This window comes from Polistes dominula, unplaced genomic scaffold (assembly GCF_049000335.1).
Source record: "Polistes dominula isolate Pdom_NZ unplaced genomic scaffold, Pdom_raw_medaka contig_37, whole genome shotgun sequence".
Lineage (NCBI taxonomy): Eukaryota > Metazoa > Arthropoda > Insecta > Hymenoptera > Vespidae > Polistes > Polistes dominula.
This window is the reverse complement of record NW_028301169.1, coordinates 1,037,501-1,060,117: the sequence shown is the minus strand read 5'-3', so window position 1 is coordinate 1,060,117 and position 22,617 is coordinate 1,037,501. Positions and strand designations below refer to the sequence as shown.

Sequence of the window (22,617 nt, the reverse complement as noted above, 5' to 3'; positions counted from 1 at the left end):
ATTTGGTTATAAAGTGGGATGATCAGTTTGGAATTATTTCGGGATTTATAGACGGGGATCGGTAATAATGCACCATGATTTTACGGAATGGTTGGAACGTTGAATTGAACTATGGTTTCAACAATTATGGGATAGAAAAGAGACATTAGGTTTGTGATAAATTTAGGAATTGCTTTGATGATTTTTTTTTTGTTTTTTTGTTTTTTTATTTTAAAAGACGCGTGTGTATTTTTTCCTTCATTTTGTCCATTTTATTTTAAAGTTTATTATAATAAATAATTAAATATAATCAAGTTTATTATAATATTGTTTGAGATTAATTTGGTATAATGATTTGTTGATGATTGATTATTTTAAAAATTACACGTATTTTTTTTTGTTTTTTTTTTTTTTGTAAATTTATTATTATAAATAATACTAAATATAACGTAGAAATAATATTGTTATTATATTTAATTGAGAAAATAAAAAAATATACTTGTGTGTTGTCGAATTTATTAAATAAACATTTATAATTTGTGATGATAAATTTATGAATAACTTTGATAAATTTTGTATGTTAAAAGTAACACGTATTGTTTTTAATTTTAAAGTTTATTATAATAAAATAATATCAGATTTATTAATAAAAATTTGTAGAAATGGGACGATGATCTTTCGAACAAAGTAATCGAACGATGTTCCGGTTAATTTTGTTAATTTTGTTAATTTTCTCTTTTGTTTTTTTTCTTCTAATTATTTTTTATTTTTTTTTTTTAATTTAGTAATAATTACACTTCTCTAGACTTCTCTAGAAACTTTTCGAAATTCATTAGGGTATTTCCAGTCGACGAGTATACGATTGCTTTCATTTCGTATCCTGTCTACACGTGCATCGTCATTTCCTTCACGACGACGACGACGACGAAAAATCATCATCATCATCATCATCATCATCATCATCATCATCAACAGGCTTTTAGTAGAAAACTATGTTGGTAGAAAGGAGAGGGAGGGGGTGTGTGTTAGATGGGAAAAAACAAAGAGGACCTATTCGTAATCCGCGATCATGCGTGAATGGGGGCATGCCATGTGATTACGAAAATACATAAATGAGAGAGAGAGAGAGAGAGAGAGAGAAAGAGAGAGAAAGATTTATTCTTTACTTTGAAATTTCAAAACCGTTCTAAAATTGTTCTTACTTTAATATATATACAAACAAACAAACAAACAAACAAACAAACGAACAAAACAAACAAAAAATTGAACAAAAAATTGTATTACAAAATATTCGCGTTCATCGAATTGTTTGTCAGATATTATTTAAAATTTATTTCTTAATACTTAAACATGTTATTATGTATATTTGATTTATGTATAAATTATTATAATACACTTGACACAAATATTAATTTATTTGTATATTAATCTGTAATGTTGCTAAAACATTTGGATTATTTTTAATAGTTGATTGTATCGTACAAATTGATGCGACGATTAAATGAAGTATTTGTTTGTTTGTTCGTTTGTTTGTGATTATAATAATTTAGATAAATCAAGGATAGTATTTATAAAAAAAAAATGTTAGAGAATATTGTTAGATTATTTTTAATTATATAATAATACAATAAATTATTTCAATTGGTATCTATAAAATATTTGGTGTTGTACAAATTGATGCGACGATTAAATGAAGTATTTGTTTGTTTGTTTTTGATTATAATAATTTAGATAACTCAAGGATAATATTTATAAAAAATGTTAGAGAATATTGTTAGATTATTTTTAATTATATAATAATACAATAAATTATTTCAATTGGTATTTAAAATATTTGAATTAATTATATAAAATTCGGTTTGAAATTGAAATGTTAACGTTGTTAACAACGTTCTAAGAGAGAGTCAATATTTATATTATAAAACAAAATAATATTATAATACAATTAACAATAATATAATATAATATATATATATATTTATATATTTAATACTATTATCATATTATTAAAATAAATTTTTAGAATAACCCATGGATAACAAATTGAACAAAATTGTTAGGATAGAAACAACATAGAAACAATATAAAACAAATACAATAAACCCACGAACCTTTGATTCAATCCTAATAATAAACAAACGTAATTATTTCTTACCTTTGTACTTAATTAACATTTCACTCACTCACATACAACAATTAATTTTGTTAACTTAAAAAAAGATTACATTATCTAAAAAAACAAATACAATAAACCCAGGAACCTTTGATTAGTTCAACCCTTAATAAACAACCCTAATTATTTCTATTCGTGTTGAACTTTATTGGAGTACTCTATCAAAAAAAAAAAAAAAAAGAAAGTATATATTCGTATTAGTAAGATAAATAGATAGTTTAGATAAATAGATGAAGAGTGTATAATATTCTTTCTAGAAGAGAAGAGAAGTCTCTAATGTAAGTCGGAGGCGTGGCCTATTGGTAATAAACTCGAACGAGGATTGGTGTTCGTTGGTTGGTAACACTCGCTACGCCTACTCTAAGTATCTGCTTGGATGTTTCACATTATAGTAGTTTAGTAGTAGTAGTAGTAGTAGTAGTAGGACTTTAGGATTCCACCTTGTCCGATGTTCCCCCACTAGTTCTTATAAAAAGGTTGGGTTTATGGGGTGGGGGTAAAGGATTTTTAGGAAGTTCGGTAGGAGTGGCCAATCCTTAGTGACTTGACTTCATCGTAGACGAGAGAGCTTAGTTCAGATCAGAAAGCCGATCAGAGTATTTCATCTGTGTTTATATCAGTGTTTATTATTGGTTTAGACGTTTGTTCGATTATCTGATAAATTCAACGATTCTAATGATTACAATTTGATCTATTTTATCAGATCATTTTTATACGAAATTGGATTATGTGATCAAAACAACAACAACAACAACAACAACTACGAGTGTTTATAATATTTCAAATAATTCACATTATTCAAATCTAGTGACTATTTAGTTTCGATAACTCAGAGTGAATTTATTCAAAGACTGTGTTGATTCAAATTGGAATGAAAATTTGGAGAAGTTACATTTGAAAAATTTGAGACTCTTTTATTTTTTTTGTTTTCATTAGTTTTAAATGAAGTTTTTGAAATAATGTATCAGGAACAAATATTAAGAATTATTTGGTGAAAGTGAGTTTAATTAGTGTTCACATTGGAGATTTGAATGGATGGAGTAATCAAATTTAGTGGGGATTACTTGAAATGACGGTTACCACTAATTTTTCGATGATGCGACCCTGTTTTACGGGATACCCATTCCAAGGTGCATGTCTCTTCTCTAGGAAACGTAGATTTAAGTATCCTTGTTTTTTATATTATGTTTTTATTATTTGTCTTTTTCTTTTCACGGTTGAATTTTATCTTCGTTGTAATTGAATTTCGAATGATTGACTGGTATCAATAATTGTCATTAAAATTCGATAGGGGGGTTTTTTGTTTGCGTGTGTGTGTATGTGTTTATAATCTTTTTTAAAAGAATTTTCTTTCATTTGATGTACTTTTGGTTTTCTTAAAAAAAAAAAAAAAATCTAATTAATCGTTAGTCAAAGTATGAGTTTGAAGTTGAAGTTGAAGTTGAAGAAGAAAAATATAAAAAAAAACAATTGTTTTATTAATACACGTACGAATGATGAAATAATTAATAATATAATTGAAATATTATTAAATAATGAATTTGAGATTAATGCACTATGTGAATTTGTAATTTTACCGTCGGACGGTTTCATTTGAAAATAATTCGATCAATTCGATGACAATTCGTTCAATAATTTTCTTTTGAAATTCAATACGAAGATAAATTGTTTAAAAATAAAAAACAAATATATAGAACAATCTAAACAAAAAAACAAATTGAATTTCTAAGCAATTCTTTCTTTCTTTCATCGATAATTTGAGAAATGTTTGAATATAAAAAAAAGTGGAAAAGTAATTTAGCAATAGTTTTGTGTAAGAAGACAAGAATTTCATGAGTTATTAGAATTTATTTAAACAAATATATTGCAGTTTGTTTTTCTTTATTTTTTATTGGTAGATTCGTCATCTAATTCCTTTCTAAGTGTGCTAAGGTAAAATTGATTAATATCATTAATCTCTGTCTCAACAGAGATACACGGATAATTACGCATTTGAATAATATCCTAAGAAAAGAAGAAAAAAAAACATTAGCAAAAGAGTTGGGAAAATAAAAAGGGAAAATCGATAATTAAAATCGATCGATATTTTGATAAATAAAAAAACCAAAAAAAAAACAAAAACAAATCAATAAAGTAATTCTAAACTAACATTAATACATTTAATTGAATGTTCATGAGAATTTGCAATAAATTTGTTGTAATTTGTAAAAATGTGGGTAATTGAAAATGTAATAAGAGGCGTAGTTCCGATAAAACTTTTTCGATTTACATTGAATTGAAATGATGCATGATTTTCCTTATATAATCTTTCATGGTATTAAAATAATGTGCATCATCGATATTTTTCCATCATTATTAATGTTTTTTTTTTTTTTGGATTTTATTATTTTATCCTCATTCCACGTGTAACAAGTTTAGTCATTTTTTTAAGGTACGATTCAACTAATGAAAAAGATTATTGACGAAATAATGAAATATTATTTTTCATATTTTAAAACGGAAGATAAAGTTGATTGATTTTATAATAAAAATATTCCATAATATTAATGAATAATAAAGAAAAAAAATATATAATATTTATTTATTTATTTATTTATTAATACAAATTTTATTATGTATTTTAGTTGAATTTATATTGGAATTGTATTATTAATAAATTAAACAAATTATAGTATAATTTAAATAAATTAAATCAATATTTCAATAGATATTTTTTTGTTATTATAAGAAAAAAAAAATAATAATTAAACAAATATTTGCCAATTTTAATAAACATTTTGCGTGTAGGTGTGTTTGAAGTAAAAATATTCCATAACACCAGCTAACAAATATTCTAATAATTACTGTTGTATAAATAAATAAATAAATTAATTAAATAAATATTTCAATAGATACTTTTTGATCTGATAAAAAAATAATTAAACAAATATTTGTCAATTTTAACAAACACTTTGCGTGTGTAGGTGTGCCCTGAACGTTTTCTTCTTTTATTGGAATTTTTGTTTCTTTCAACATTCGATTAAAATTCTTTTTTTTTTTTTGTTTTTTTTTTTGCATCAACTAATGATCAATTCAACTTTATGATTCTGTAATAAATATTGTATATATATATGTATAAATCTTCTAGAAAAGATCTATCAAACGAAGAAAGATTGATACCTACTTTTGTTTTTTGTTTTTTTTTTTATTCGATACGGTTTCGCATCGATGATCAGACTTTTCGTTCGTGGATTGTCATTGAAAGATGAAACTTTTCCATTCAATGCAACTAAGTTTTTTTTTCTTCTTTTTTTTTTTTTTCTTAGAATTAGTACACACAAACACACACGTACACATACACATAAATATTTATTCGATATGCTGGATAACTAATAAAATAAAAAAAAACATTCTTATAATTAATTCAAACAAGAATTGTGTGTGAATCAAACAAGATCCAAATAATCTTATCAATGATTATATTTAATTATTTTACAGTATTTATTTCATTATATTTATTATTTATACAATCTTTTATAATATTAGAATAATTCAATTAATTTTATTTGAATTTGTTCTTTCTGAATAATTAATAAAAAAAAGAAAAAAAGAAAATACATTTCGTTAATAATTCAAACAAGAATTGAATCAAACAAGATCAAATAATCTTATCAATGATTATATTACATTACTTTACAGTATTTAATTAACCAACTAATTATTTATACAATCTTCTAATATTAGAATAATCCAATTAATTTGATTCGAATTTTTCTTATTGATTTTCTCTCTCTCTCTCTCTCTCTCTTATTCTTTGTATTTTGTTCTCTCTTTATCTGTACTAGTAATAAATTCATTTTTTCTTAGTATTTTTTTTGTTGCTGTTGTTTCATTTTAATGTTAGCCATTTGCATTGTTCATTCTGTATATACACGGTAAGAAAGAGAGGAAATAACTTTCGATTAACGAGCACTATACTAACTCGTGTTCTAAATTAAAAAGTCTATACACATACATTCATATACAGACACATACAGACACGTGAGTTGAGAGTTAACTGCTGCAAGAACGGATCGTTGTAAGAAACTTTATATATTTCTCTGTTTCTTTCTTTCTTTCTAATTTTATTTCACCTTCTTAACTGTTTTATTTCAGCAAGCAATGTCGTTATAGAGAACGTTCGTGTAAATCGAAATTAAATAAGCCAAGGAAATTATACGCTATCATTATTGCGAGTAATAAACCATCAGCTCTTGGTTTAGACTTATCGTTGGTCAAATGTATTATAACTATAGTCTTTTGTATGCTCTTGTACTCTTATTACCCTTTTTTTTTCTTCTCTTTTTTAATCTTTCCATTCTTTTCTTTTCTTCGTAAGTGAGAAATAAAAAAGTATGAATGAATGAATGATTGAAAGAAAGATAGGTAGAAAGAAAGATAGAAAGAAATATATATAGAACAATGATATTAAGAAAAGGTGCAACACAACTAACTTGCATTGTATAGAAAATTTCTTATTCATTATTTAATATATATTTTTAATATTTTTAATATTTAAAAGAACAATATTTTATTTATATTATTATTATTTTAAATAAATAATTGAAAGAAAGAATGAAATATGTAGAACAATAATAAGAAGAAAAGGTGCAACACAACTAACTTGCATTATAGAAATTTATTTTTTATAAATTATTTAATATATATTTTAAATATTTTTAATATTTTTTTAACTTTCAATATTTAAAAGAACAATATTTTATTTATATTATTATTATTTTAAATAAATAATTAAAAGAAAGAAATATGTAGAACAATAATAAGAAGAAAAGGTGCAACACAACTAAGTTGCATTATATGGAAAAATTTCTTATTCATTATTTAATATATATTTTTAATATTTTTAATATTTTTTTAACTTTCAATATTTAAAAGAACAATATTTTATTTATATTATTATTATTTTAAATAAATAATTAAAAGAAAGAAATATGTAGAACAATAATAAGAAGAAAAGGTGCAACACAACTAAGTTGCATTATATGGAAAAATTTCTTATTCATTATTTAATATATATTTTTAATATTTTTAATATTTTTTTTAACTTTCAATATTTAAAAGAACAATATTTTATTTATATTATTATTATTTTAAATTAATGTTTGAAAGAAAGAAAGAAATATATAGAACAATAATAAGAAGAAAAGGTGCAACACAACTAACTTGCATTATAGAAATTTATTTTTTATAAATTATTTAATATATATTTTTAATATTTTTAATATTTTTTTAACTTTCAATATTTAAAAGAACAATATTTTATTTATATTATTATTATTTTAAATAAATAATTGAAAGAAAGAAAGAAATATGTAGAACAATAATAAGAAGAAAAGGTGCAACACAACTAACTTGCATTATAGAAATATATTGTTTATAAATTATTTAATATATATTTTTAATATTTTTTTATCTTTTAATATTTACAAGAACAATATTTTATTTATATTATTATTATTTTAAATAAATAATTGAAAGAAAGAAAGAAATATGTAGAACAATAATAAGAAGAAAAGGTGCAACACAACTAACTTGCATTATAGAAATTTATTTTTTATAAATTATTTAATATATATTTTTAATATTTTTTTATCTTTTAATATTTACAAGAACAATATTTTATTTATATTATTATTATTTTAAATTAATGTTTGAAAGAAAGAAAGAAATATATAGAACAATAATAAAAAGAAAATGTGCAACAAAAAAAACAACTGTAACCCCCCATTAAAAATTTTTCTATAAATTAATTCATATATTTTAAATGAAATATATTTTTCAATATTAAAAAAAAAAACAATATTTATTATTTAAATAATAATTATTTTGAATAAATGATGAAAAGAAAGAAAGAAATAGAACGATAATAAAAATAATTGTGCAAAACAACTTGCATTAGAAATTTGTTCATAAATTATCTACATTCAAAAATTAATAAGATAAAAAATAATATTTTATTTATCTATATATATATTATATTATTTGTTCTATTTAGAATGTTATAAATTGAATCTAACAGATCTAGGATCGATACCAGGACAGGGCCGTGTCAATCAATTAGGTGGAGTTTTTATCAATGGTCGTCCATTGCCAAATCATATTCGATTGAAAATAGTGGAATTAGCTGGTGCCGGAGTAAGACCATGCGTTATTTCAAGGTAAACTTTCTCTTAATTCGAATGACAAACAATAATAATAATAATAATAATAATAATAATAATCAACATGATGATCATCATTATCATCATATTATCAATTGTTTCGTATTATTAGATTTATTAATAAATCAATTAAATATAATCAAACCGACACAAAATCATGAAATATTCAAAATTATTTTGTGTCTGTGAAAATCCTTTCTTTTTTTTTTTTTTTTTAAATAAATTAAAATATAATTAAATGAAAAAAAAAAACAAATCATAAAAATGATGTAACTTTGATAGGCAACTTCGTGTATCACATGGTTGCGTATCGAAGATACTGAATCGTTATCAGGAAACAGGAAGTATAAGGCCAGGTGTCATCGGTGGTAGCAAACCTAGAGTAGCAACACCTGAGATTGAGGCAAGAATCGAGGAATACAGGCGTGAAAATCCGGGAATATTTTCATGGGAGATAAGGGATCGTTTGATCAAGGATAATGTTTGCGATAGAACTGCTGCACCGAGTGTATCGGCTATTTCAAGATTGCTACGTGGTCGTGATAACGATGAAGAAGCTAAACTTGGTGATTGTAAGTTAATTAATGAACATAATCTTCACATTTTATTTTTATTTCATATTTTTGTTTTTTTTTGTTTTGTTTGTTTGTTACATGAATTGCGTTCAATCATTATTATTTGTGTGTGTGTGTGTTTTTTTTTTTATTTAATAGTTGAATATGATATTCAGAATTTTGTGGATGATTTAATAAGATGTTTAGTTCAATAGGAAGAATTTTATATTTAAATAAATTATTCAATTTTATATAAGATTATTAGGTCAAATTTTTGTTTTTAATTGCAATTAGCATATTTAATTTAGAACCTTTTTATTGTTTATTATTTTTAATATTTTTTTATTCTCTAACAATATTTTAATTTAGTGTAGTGTTAATTATCAATCATTGTGACTACGATCTTAGTATGATACAACTTTGTTATATCACATAATTTATTTTTTTATATTAATCTAGTTTTTTAAATTGCAATTAGAATATTTAATTTGTAACCTTTTTATTGTTTATTATTTTTAATATTTTTTTATTCTCTAACAATATTTTAATTTAGTGTAGTGTTAATTATCAATCATTGTGACTACGATCTTAGTATGATACAACTTTGTTATATCACATAATTAATTTTTTTATATTAATCTAGTTTTTTAAATTGCAATTAGCATATTTAATATCTATAATCTTTTTATTTTTTATTATTACTAATATTTTTTACAAATATTTTTACTTAGTAGTATTGAATATCAATCATTGTGACTACGATCTTACTATGATACAACTTTGTTATATCACATAATTTATTTCCTTCTATTAATTTCATTATTTTTTTTATTCTAATTAATACTATAATTAATTCTAATATCTATAAACTTTTTAGTTTTTATTACTTCTAATATTTTTATCTTAATATTTTAACTTAGTAATATTGAATATCAATCATTATATCTAGGATTTACTTCGTCGTATCACATAATTCATATTCTCCTATTAATCTCATTATTTTTTTTTTTTTAATTAATACTATAATTAATTCTAATATCTAATCTTTGTAGTTTTTACCATTCCTAATATTTCTTTTTTCTTCTTAATATTTCAATATAGTAGTATTGATTATCAATCATTTGTATTACAATAATACAACTCCTATAATTATTATTACCGTTTTCACTTTGTATACGATAGTTTTTACTGAACATTTTTTTGTTTTGTTTTTGTGTTTTATTACTTTGAAGAAACTTTCTTAAAACCCACGTAAAAAATAATTATCTCTTTCTCTCTCTCTCTCTCTCTCTTTCATTCTCTCGTTCTTAAATATTACCTTCATCGAGATCGCACGATCTTATAGTGTTTGATCGACCGACACGGCTCAGTAACTTCGATGACTATGATTAAAGAGAATCGAGGAAATCGCTTAGGCTAATGTAATCGTTCGATTGATTATAGTTACCTGTGTCCGATATAGAAAATCTAATTCGCGTATCTAAAAGACAATTTTAAATAATCCATTTGAATGCAACATCAATTAAACTCAAATATGATTTGAAAAATATAAACATCGTATGAATGATTTTTCCTCAAGCTAAATTCAATTCACGTAAAACAAATCGTACATTTGAATTCTTTCAATTTTGTTCATTTTAAAAGAATGTAACTAGTTTCTAGTTAATTCCCCACACCCTATTCTCCTCTCATTTTCTTTCAGATCAAAATCAAATTCAAAACTGAACTTAAATTCAATTCACCTCAAACAAATCATACATTTGAATTCTTTCAATTTTCTTCATTGTAAAAGAATGTAACTAGTTTCTAGTTACTTATATTGAAAACTGAAACCTAAATTGATGATTCAAAAAAAAAAAAAAAAAAAAAAACTGATCATTTATGATAAAATTTGGTAAAGATTTTGAAGTTTATGGTAGAGATTCACCTAAACCAATCATCTTTCAATTCGTGGACTAATTTTCTTGGAAGGAAGATTTCTTCTCTTTAAAGAGAGAAGAAGAGAAGCGGCCCGTTTTTTTTTTATTTGATTATTTTTTTTTTTAGTTTTCTCTGTCTCTCTGTTACTTCGAGTCGTAAACAAGATTAATGATCCGTGGGAATCGGCAAATCCATTCTCCGAGTAGATGTTGCCCTTCAAGAGAGAATTCGATTATAATGATACCGAGGTTATGCGAATGAATGTTGTGTATAGTAGGTTGGTAGGTATGGTTGTGGATAAGTAGGTGGTACACACCCTATATTCCATTAAGGTTTTCCTTGCACTCATCGACGATTACTTATTTTCCAAACAAAAATTTCTATCATGGAACACTTTTGCGAGATTTAAATTTTCCCGGGCTATAACACACACACACACACAAACACACACATATACACATATGATGATCATCTTATGATCAGAAGACCTAAACCCAAGCATAGAAGAAACACGAGAAGAAAATTGATGAAGATGAAAAAGAATGAAGGAAAGAAAAAAAGATGACGATGATGACGATGAAAATAAAAAAAAAAAGATGAAAGTAGAGGGGAAAAAAAACCCTACCCAAAAAAAAAAAAAACAGAAACTTGGTGTCTTGTGGAACACACCAGTAGCTGGCTGGTTTGGTGTTGGTGTTGGTGGTTGTGGTTGTTCTGGAAACGGTGAATGAATAAATTAAATGCTCGCGCATTAATCAGCCGCGCGTTTCTCGATCTCAGAAATTACCGGTTCTCTCGTTTTGAACATCGAAGTATCAGCAGCTAGGCAGCCAGGCAGTCAGCCAACCAGGCAGCCAGTCAGTCAGGCAGCCGTCGGTCGGTAGCTGTGTTCAGAAGGCCCCCAGGCTCTGTAATTTTCTTGCCGCCCTGTACATGCCCACGTGTTTTCTTCCTCGGACTTTGCGTAAATGTACGAATATAATCATTTCATCTTTCTCTTTCTTTATCTTTATCTTTAACCTTTTTATCTTGCTTGCTTACTTGCTTGCTTGATGGACAGTAGCTAAAGTTTAAGTAAAGAAATTTGAGCATCTGTATGTTGTAAAAAAAAAAAAAAGAAAATAGGGGGTAGAATATATGAATTAGAATGTTCATTTAAATCACGTTAAACATCTTCCAAAGGTGTTTGCGAATTTACATATTGTTGTTTTTGCGGTTTTGGTTTGTACCGAAATGATTTGTTTTATTGTGTATTATATGATTCTAGGGAATTATAAGGTAATGGGGAATATTGTTAAAAGGGATAATTAATTTTATTTTTGGAAAGTTGTAGTATGATGTTAAAGTGGTTAGGTGAATTGATTAATAATTTATTTATTTTTTTTTTTTGGCAATGAAATATATTTATTTTATTGTATATTATACTAGGGAATTATAGGGTAATGAAAACATTTCTATTTTTAAAAGATATCATTAATTTTAATATGAAACTTTAAGAGTGTTATGGGATGTAATTAGGTGAATTGGTTTAACAATAATTTATTATAATTAATTTCTTTTTGTTTCCTTCTTTTCTAACATTGCTAATCCAATCTAAATTTTGAAACATTCAACTGACACTAATCAATATATATTTTTATTTTTAAAATTCAAATACCGTAGCACTTGAATACACAAAAAAAAAAAAATAAGAAAAGGGGTGTAATCAGATGATTCAAATTTTAGTCTAATAAGAAGCATTGATATATTAACGAAATTTTTTTCTTTTTATTTTATTTTATTTTATTTTATTTTTTTTTTAAGTTTCTTTCTCTCTCGTTCACGTCATCCGTTCTCGGAGTATTATTTTTACACTTTTTTTCTTTCTTTTTTTTTTTTTTTTTAAAAGACCAAAGCCCGACCATCAAAACGATCGACTTACACGGCTTTGACCGCCCCCTCCCCTTCCCCTAACTCCCCTGTACTACCACTCTTTCTTTCTCCTTTCTCTCTCTCTCTCTCTGTCTCTCTCTCTCTTATTTCTCGTTTGATTCTTTCATCTTTGCCGGCGAAAAAAAGCCTTCGAACGATCCCAGGACGGCCTTCGGACGGTACACATTTCATTTGTCTTGTCAGAAGGGTGCAACACACCGGGTAAACCCCCCAAGGCGCCGACTACTCGTTGGTGTGTGCCACCACCTTTGCTAGAAACCCTCTAAGAAACTACGGAAACTCACAGCTTTTTTACATCTTTCTTTTTCTTTTTTTTTCTTCTTCTTCTAAGCTTTTTTCTAATTAACGCGATAGAATTGTCTTTTTACAGACGAATTTCGTTTCCTATATTTATAGTATTATATAGTGTTATATAAATATAACATTATATATAATACTATAATACTGTAATACTAATATATACCATATATACTTTAATGGTACTAAGTGTTATATATAGTATTACAGTGTTATATAAATATAATATTATATATAATACTATAATACACACTATAATACTAATATATACCATACTATAATGTTACTATGTGTATTATATATAGTATTATAGTGTTATATAAATATAATATTATATATAATACTATAATACACACTATAATACTAATATATACCATACTATAATGTTACTATGTGTATTATATATAGTATTATAGTGTTATATAAATATAACATTATATATAATACTATAATACTAATATATAGCATACTATAATGTTACTATATGTATTATACATAGTATTATAGTGTTATATAAATATAATATTATATATAATACTATAATACTATAATACTAATATATACAATGCTATAATGTTACTATGTGTTACATATAGTATTACAGTATTATATAAATATAATATTATATGTAATACTGTAATACTAATATATATATATACCATACTATAATGTTACTATGTGTATTATATATATAGTGTATTATACTATTATATAAATATAATATAATATATAGCAAACTATAATATATAAATGAAATTTCATTTTTTATTAAATAATATTTTAAATAATTTTTTAAATAATATAATAAATTATTTCTTTTTAAATGAAAAACTACATCATTCGTACTATATTCATGAAGTATACGCATGCGTTGTATTGAAGAATAAATCATATAAACAATTAAAATTATTAGTACGTGGAATTATTAATATGTTTCAACGTTGAAGATTGAAACACACATATTATGATACTTAAATATCATCATTTCAAATTGCAAAAGTTATAAACAAATTTCATGATAATCTACAATATTTTTGTTATATTTTTATGTTTTTTTTTCTTTAATGTTTTACTTCACGTTAATGTATTCCTATTTCTATCTATTTCTTATATTCGCAACTCATTAGATGTAATATACTCGCGTTTCTTCATTGAACCAAAAAAAAAAAAAAAAAGAAAAAAGAAACAAATACAAAAAAAAAAAAAAAGGTATAACGCGTCCCAGATCGATGGTTGGAAATCTTATGTTGAGTTGAGAAAAAATTGCATACCATCAGAAGACTAAACGCCATGGTGAAACTTGTAATTTTAAAGTTGTTCATTCTCTCTTTCGAACATGCTATATTTTACCTATACTATACGTTTAAAACTGAGATATTATGGTGGTGTTGATGGTGATGGTGGTGGAGATGGTGATGGTGATACGAGTCACGATTGAGAACCATCCTTTTTGATTTTCATCCTGTTTACTGTCCTTTCACTTTACAAATAAAACTAGAAATTTACATATCCATTTTTTCTCTTTTTATTTTTATTTTTTTTAATAATAAAAATATTTTACATTTTCTCAAATTTCAAAAAAAAAGAAAAAAAATGTTTGAAGTTTTCATTTTTGTTTCTCTCCCTCTTCCTGTTGCCATCTCTCTCTTTCTTTCTTTCTTTCTTTCTGTCTCTTTCATCTGAGAATAGAATCTGTGTCGAATTCGCGTTAAACACGGTTGTGTGTCTTTGGCGTCGGGACGTCGAGCGTCGCACGATTAGCAGCCGCACGATGAGAGACAGAGAATGAGATAGATAGATAAATGAAACGAAAAAATAAATCATCATAATTTTCTTTCTTTTCGTTTCTTTTTTTTTTTTTTTTATATATTATAAATAATATTTTTAGATAATGTTTCTCCATTTCCATAAATAATTTGAAACCAAAGAGAAAGAAAGAAAAGATAAATAAAAACGTGACTATAATTATTACTGTTTAAATTATAATAATAAGAGATAATCATGACTCTTTGTTAATAAACAAATAATTTGATTATAAAATTGCGATATAAATTATCCTATCTTTCAAGTTTATTGAAACTGCACACAGTGTGGAAAATTTCATTAAAATCGGTTCAATAATTTAGGAGTCCATTGCGGACAAACAACGTGACACCTAATTTATATATATATATATATATATATATATATATATATATATATATAACATTAAAGATTTTTAAAAAATGTTTAAATAAAATTCTATACTAAATGTAACAATTTAAAATTACGTAAATAAAATAAATGAGATGATTGGAAAATTTGGATAAATTAAAACTCTACTAAATTATAATTTATAATAACAATTTATAAAATGAATTTATCATAATGAATAATAATGATTGATAATTAATACTCTATGTATCAGTTTTTTTTTTTTTACAATTTATTGTAAAATTTCTTTTTATTTTCTTTCTATTTGTTCATCGTAATGTTTAGTCAAAACAAGTTCGGGTTCGGATTGCGATAGCGAGCCAGGTATCGCATTGAAAAGGAAACAACGTAGAAGTCGTACAACTTTTACTGCCAATCAATTGGACGAATTGGAACGTGCATTTGAAAGAACTCAATATCCTGATATATATACCAGAGAAGAATTAGCACAAAGAACTAAGTTGACCGAAGCTAGGATTCAAGTTTGGTTTAGCAATAGACGTGCAAGACTTAGAAAACAATTATCATCAAATGCAACTAGTGGATATGTTGGAACTGTAGCTTATCCTGCACCACCTTATGTACTTCATCCACCAACTGCACCACATCCTCATGGTAGTGCTGCTGCAGTACCACCGAGTCATTCGCATCCCCATCCTCATGGTCAACCAATTCCCGACACTGCATTCACTTCCAGTCAGGGTAAGTTTTATATACGATTTGTTACTAATTTATTTATTTATTTATTTATTTATTTATTTATTAGGGTGAATTTCTTTAGTTCGTGCATTTTGTAAAATTAATATTTTGAATGTTAATTTTTATATAAAACAAAAATATATAAACAAATTTAGTATGCAGTTTCAATGTTAAGTTTCAATACAATAAATGCAAGAACTTTTTATATATATCATTTATATAAATTTTTAATTTATTTATTTATTAGGGTGAATTACGTTCGTGTTGGTATTTTAAAATTAATATTTTCAATGTTAATTTTTATTAAAAAAAAATATATAAATAAATTCAGTATGCAGTTTCAATGTTAAGTTTCAATACAATAAATGCAAGAACTTTTTACATATCATTTCTTGTATTTTTTTAATTAATTAATTTATTAATTTGTTAGGGTGAGTTAGGTTCGTGTTTTGTGTATTTTAAAATTAATATTTAAAAACTAAATTTTTATTAAAAAAAAAAAAAAAAGAAGCAACAAATGCAGTATGCAGTTTCAAAGTTTCAATACAATAAATGCACGAACTTTTGAAATTGTTCTAACATTATTTTTAAAATTATTTATAATAAATGTTTATAGTTGCATTGACTTGGTTATATTCGTAAATTCTCATTACCAATCCTATTTCTTTTTCTAATACCAAAAAAAAAATAAATAAATAAATAATATGAAAACAGAAATACAAGTATACACACATACAACACATAAACTTCACATCGCGTTGTTTTAAATTTGAATAAAAAAAAAAAACACGAATAAGTGCAAAAAGATGTCTTTCGAATTGGTGACGTTCTTCGACCTTGAAAAACATTACGTAGGAATTTCCATGAGTTATAAAGCATATGAGACAGACAACCGACTGACTCTAACTCGTCTTAAGAATTTCATGTCAACTTCTTATAAATTTAACACGTAGCGATACTAATCGTGCATTCCTTGTATTAAACAAAAAAACAAAAAAATAAATAAAAAAGTAAGAAAAAATGACTCGGGAAAGTAGTCGAAGGACGGCAGGTGGTCCTCACCCAGATAGACTTTTTGTGTGTGCTTCAACATACGAGTTGTGGTCTAACACGATTACCGGAAGTCGTTTGACGATGAACGTCCACTACGGGACATCGAAAGAATCTCAAGCACACGCTAGTCACTCTGTACAGTTCAGCACACACTCAACTTATTTATTTCGCGAATCTTGTGAAAAAAAAACTTTTAAGGAAGCTAAGCTTTTCTGTTACACATCACACACATACACATACACGCGAATATTTGCCTTGTCATGTCAGTAAGGGTTGGTAATATCTTTAAGAATTTTGATTGAAAGATCTATTCATTGAACACGTTCATTCCATGCCACGTGTACCATCGATGGGATACACTTTGAAACATTTTTATTTAATTTGTTGAAAATCAAATGACCTAAACGACAAGTTAGGTGGTTTGTCACGAGACGTGTTGTATTTTTTTTGTTAAATTTCACTTTCTCTATCTCTAAATGAAACATAATCAATAATATATATATATGTATGTATGTGTGTATGTAGTTCCAGAGATTTATTCGGCTCATCACGGCAATAGCATGTCTCATCAATTGGCTGCAGATCCAACGAGACTGTCATCGTCAACTGCAGCGAGTTATGGTTTACCAACACCGGTTACTTATCCAAGTGCATTGCTACCACCAACCACGTCAACATCGACATCTCAAATGAGTCATCAAGTTAATTCAATAACACCAGTGTCAACTGCAACCTATCAACAACAACAACAACAGCAGCAGCAACAATCAGCAGTACAACCACCACCACCACCACCACCATTACCATCAAATCATCAATTATCAACTACTGCAAATTCATTGGTATCAATGATGGCTTCCAATTCGATTAATTCGGTCAATTCTGGTTCCGAAATGTCAACTTCTGAATTATCAATGACTGCTGGATCATCTCCTGTTCATCAACAACAACAACAGCAGCAACAAGGTGGTCAAGAAAATCCTTCCCCATCTTCTTGGAATTTACCACCCCTTCCATCTACCTCGCGTGTTACTTTATCTAGCCCACCTAGTAGTCTTCAACAAACCCATGCTGCTGCTCATGGTGCTCATCATCCTCATCAAGCATTTGCAAGTCATTATACTACTCAGAGTTTTCAACAACCACCTAGACCAACCCCTCAACCACCTTTTTACACTTGGTATTGAAAAGAAGAAGCAAATGATTAGATGATAACCCCCGTCAACTCTAGGATGTTCAAGACTGTTTAGACAATTGTTTTTCTATCTTCTTTATCTTCATCTTTGTCAGATGTTGGTTTTTTTTCTTCTTTTTCTGAAACTGTGCTTACTTTTATGGATATTGTTCCATAACCATTTTAGCAATGGTTATTAATTACTTTAACCTTGAAATTTATGAGAGAAAATTGCATTGCCTTTTTTTCTCACCGTTTTTTTTTTTTAACATGTTGAGTGACACGTCAGTCATAAATGACTGACACACTGAACTTTAAATTTAGGCCATGTCAGGCATCGGTGCCTGACGTTCAGCTTTCGTTTTATTGTGCGTGGCTTGACGATGATTTACAGTAAAAAAATTCGCGTTGCGTTAATTTCAACCAGCAGTGTTGTTCAATTGTAACATAACGAAACCGCAATCATGTGATTTGTTAGAATAATTTTTAATTTTAATAATCATTAAATAAGTTTCATAAATTCGAATAATTATATTAAGTAGTTTAAATTCGAATTTGTTATAAAAATTAAAAAAAAAAAAAAAAAAAAAAAAAGATTAATTTGAATTTCAATTCTCTTAATTTATAGTCAAATAATTAATTTTTAATTCATTATTTGCTGTAAATAAAAAAGAACTATATATATATGTAAAGTTTTTTTTTTTAATCTTTTTTTCTTTTTTTCTTTTAACATATAATAATATTTAATTTATTTAATTAAGTTAATTAATTTTTGTATTTAAAATGATACAAATTAATTCTTTTTTTTTTTTCTAATTTTTTCTCTTTAACTTCTTTTCTTTTTTTTTTATATTATATGTAAAATAAAGGATTTTTTTCTTTTTTTCTTTTTTTTTAAATAAAAATAACATTTGCACGAATATCGTTGTATATTGCAATGTGTATATAAAAGATAGTAAATAATAACAAAAGTAAATTAGTATTATATTTTATCACATGATTGATTATAATATATATATAGTATTAATAATAATTAATAATAATATAATTATTATTCAATGTAGATGTTAATAAGGAATAATATTTACAGAGCACATACATATATATATTACATGATATTTATATATATATATGTACATGTGAATATATTTGTAATAATTAGTTGCATAATTTTAATATTGTAATATTGACTACAATTATTTAATAATATTTATATTATTTTATTAATGTACAAATTTCTAATTAAACAGAAACGAACAAACAAACAAAAGATAAATAAAAATGTTTTGATTTGTTTGTTTGAAAATTAGAATACTTTTGTTTGTTGTGTTTGTATTACAAAAAAAAATATATTAATTAATTGTGATTTAAAATTATGCAACTGTTACTAATTAATTATATGATAAATTAAGATAATTTTTTAATCAACTTACCTGTATAATTTTTAATCTATTTTCTTCTCTACTTCTTCTTTTTCTCCTTCTTCATTTTCATCTTGAATATAATAGTAATAATAATTTTATTATGTTTCATTCAAACTATATTGTTTTTTTTTTTTCAAAAAAAAAAAAAAAAAAAAAGGTTCTAACTTAGAGATGAAAAATATAATTACAGAAAAATAGATTGTAAATGAAATGAAATATATATTACAAAAAAAAAAAAAAAAAATTAAAAAAACAACGAAGAATCAACACCTACCCCGCCCCCCTTTTTTTAAAACAAAAACAAATAAATAAGAAGGAAAATTGTGGTTATTTTTAGAAAAATTAATTACGCAGCTTTAATCATATTCTTGCTTGAATACAAATGTAAGCAACTACGTAAGAAAAGATGTATATAGTTATACAGTATATATATATATATATATATATACTTCTTGAGAGAAAAAAAAAAAAAGGTATATCCTTCGATATATTGTAATTTTCAAATCTTATTAATGAGCTTACCTAAAAGGATTATATTTTAATCTCTTTCGCACTCTCTCACTCTCACTCTCTCTCTCTCTTTCTCTCTCTCTCACTTTCTCTCTCTTTCATACCTAATTTAATGAAAATTTGTTCTTAAATGTTACCTCGTTGTTTCTCTCACGTTTTCTCTCATGTTTTATCAATTTGTTTTACTTAATCATTATCATTATCATTATTATTATTATTATTATTATTATTATTATTAATTTATTATTATTATTAATTAGTTAATTAATTATCGAATTGTTCGGAAAATAATTTAGTTTTCTTTCTTTTCTTTTTTTCTCATAGCGATTTATATAATATTATATAAATTAAAAATATAATATAAATAAACTTAACATTATTAATATATAAATTAACTTTATATTATTTATATATATATTTATTAATTTATTTTATGTTTATTTTTATTTTTATTTTCATTTTTGTTTGCCACAGCATATCACAAATTAGAAAGTAGAAAAAAAAATCAAAGAATCAAAGTCCTTGGTCAAAACTGTTCATAGAAATGTTGTTCTGAGTATCTGGGTATTTTCTTTTATTCCTTTTGTGTTTTTTGATGGAACAGATAAATCACGTTTAGGTCTCAAGAGATTTGAAAGGACACAATAAGCCCTTGAAAAGCATTGATTTAAAGTTCTAGTCTTAGAACAAAAATACAAAATTTACATTAGAAATGTAATTCATCAAAATTTAACCTCGTTTGCATCTTGACAAAATTTTCAATAAAAATTCAATATGATTATTTAAAATAAAATAAAAATTACTTAATTATTTTCCGAACAAGCTAATATATATATATATATATTTATTTATTTATTTATTTAATTTTTATCACTTTCATAAGCGCTATTATTAGGAGGCAGGAGCTCATAGGCAGCGGAATGAACGATGAACGTGCTTAAAAGCACTAAATTAAAATGAAAAACAATAAAAACCATAAAGAAAAATGAATATATATATATTGGGATCTCTAGCACTTGAATACGCTATCTGGTGGCTAAATTCAAAATTAGAATAGATAGGTCGAATTGCTACAACGTCACGTGGGATCTCTAGCACTTAATTGCTCTATCTGGCGGCTAAATTCAAAATTAGAGTAGATAGGTCGAATTGCTACAACGTCACGTGGGATCTCTAGCACTTGACTGCTCTATCTGGCGGCTAAATTCAAAATTAGAATAGATAGGTCGAATTGCTACGCCACGTCACGTGGGATCTCTAGCACTTAATTGCTCTATCTGGCGGCTAAATTCAAAATTAGAATAGATAGGTCGAATTGCTACGATGTCACGTGGGATCTGTAGCATTTGATTGCTCTATCTGGTGGCTAAATTCAAAATTAAAGTAGATAGGTCGAATCTCTGTCAGAGATCCCAATATTTTCTGTTTTCTTTTCTAAGTTCGTAATGATTGGAAAAAGGGTTTAGATAGAAAGGTTTTTTGTTTGTTTGTTTGTTTTTTTCTTTCTCTGTGTGTGTAATCAATCACACGAACACGCGTATATGAGCATAGTTGTGAAAATATGTGTAATAATAATAATAATAATAAACATATTTTATGTAATATATATATATATATATATGAAAATTTGTGAATAATACACAAACAACGGCTTTATCGTGAAAGCACCGAAACATTCGGTTTTTTTTTTTTTTTTTTTTTTTTTTTTTTTTTTTACTATCATTTAAGCATTTTTCAATATTACACAATTGTTGTTTAACTTCATTCATTTGCCTATTTTGTGTGTTTTTTTTTTTTTTTTTTCAATAACAAGACGATAAAACTGGTCTTCAATTTATTAAACCTTTTTTCTCATACGTTTTTCTCATCGTTTGAAAAAGAAATGTTTCATTATTTTGAAACTGTAGATTAAGGAAAAAGAGAAAGAAAGAGAGAGAGAGAGAGAGAAATAAAGAGAAAAAGAGAAAGACAGAGAAACAGACAGACAGAGAGAGAGAGAGAGAGAGAGAGAGAGGTAAGCGTTCCGTTTTTTTTAATTAATGAAAAAAAAAAAACGAAACGCATCGTTTTTTTTTTTATTTCTATTTGATTAAAAAGAACAAAATTTTCTTTCAATTTTATCTTCACGTTCGTTCTTCCATACATTTGAAATAAAACTAAAAAAATAATAAAAATAAAAAAAAAATAAAATAAAATACATCAACAAATACATCGTAATTTGACCATAAGTGATGGAATATGAAATTGTTGTAGATGACACTGCGGTAAAATAACAAAAAATCTGACAATAATTTCTCATTAATGTTCATAAAAAAAAAGAATAAAAAAAAAAATAGGAAACAATTAGAACATAAGAAAAATTATTGAAAAATTTTTGCGTAAGTATTAATTAATTATTAAATTAATTTCTAATATAATCTACTATATATATATATATACTAAACTGCATTAAATTTAAAGTAATTTGAAAGTAACTGTGCATTTCCACGTGTGTGTGTGTGTGTGTGCT

General features: G+C 25.3%; 1 protein-coding gene across 1 annotated transcript; it reads left to right on the top strand.

Annotated features, from left to right (window-relative positions):
- Positions 1–2,072: 2,072 nt before the first annotated feature.
- On the top strand, positions 2,073–18,770 carry LOC107071257 (paired box protein Pax-7). Its single transcript, XM_015330091.2, has 5 exons — positions 2,073–3,282; positions 8,211–8,349; positions 8,635–8,924; positions 15,534–15,950; positions 17,526–18,770. The coding sequence occupies exons 1-5, from the start codon at positions 3,222–3,224 to the stop codon at positions 18,185–18,187; spliced, it is 1,569 nt and encodes a 522-aa protein (XP_015185577.2). The 5' UTR covers positions 2,073–3,221; the 3' UTR covers positions 18,188–18,770.
- The last annotated feature ends 3,847 nt before the right edge of the window (positions 18,771–22,617 follow it).

Bases quoted from the DNA above. Each gene is read 5' to 3' on its own strand.
- LOC107071257 (XM_015330091.2), top strand. From the start codon at position 3,222: ATGACGGTTACCACTAATTTTTCGATGATGCGACCCTGTTTTACGGGA. The intron at 8,925-15,533 runs GTAAGTTAATTA...CGTAATGTTTAG, and splicing joins AGAAGCTAAACTTGGTGATT to TCAAAACAAGTTCGGGTTCG. The intron at 15,951-17,525 runs GTAAGTTTTATA...GTGTGTATGTAG, and splicing joins TGCATTCACTTCCAGTCAGG to TTCCAGAGATTTATTCGGCT.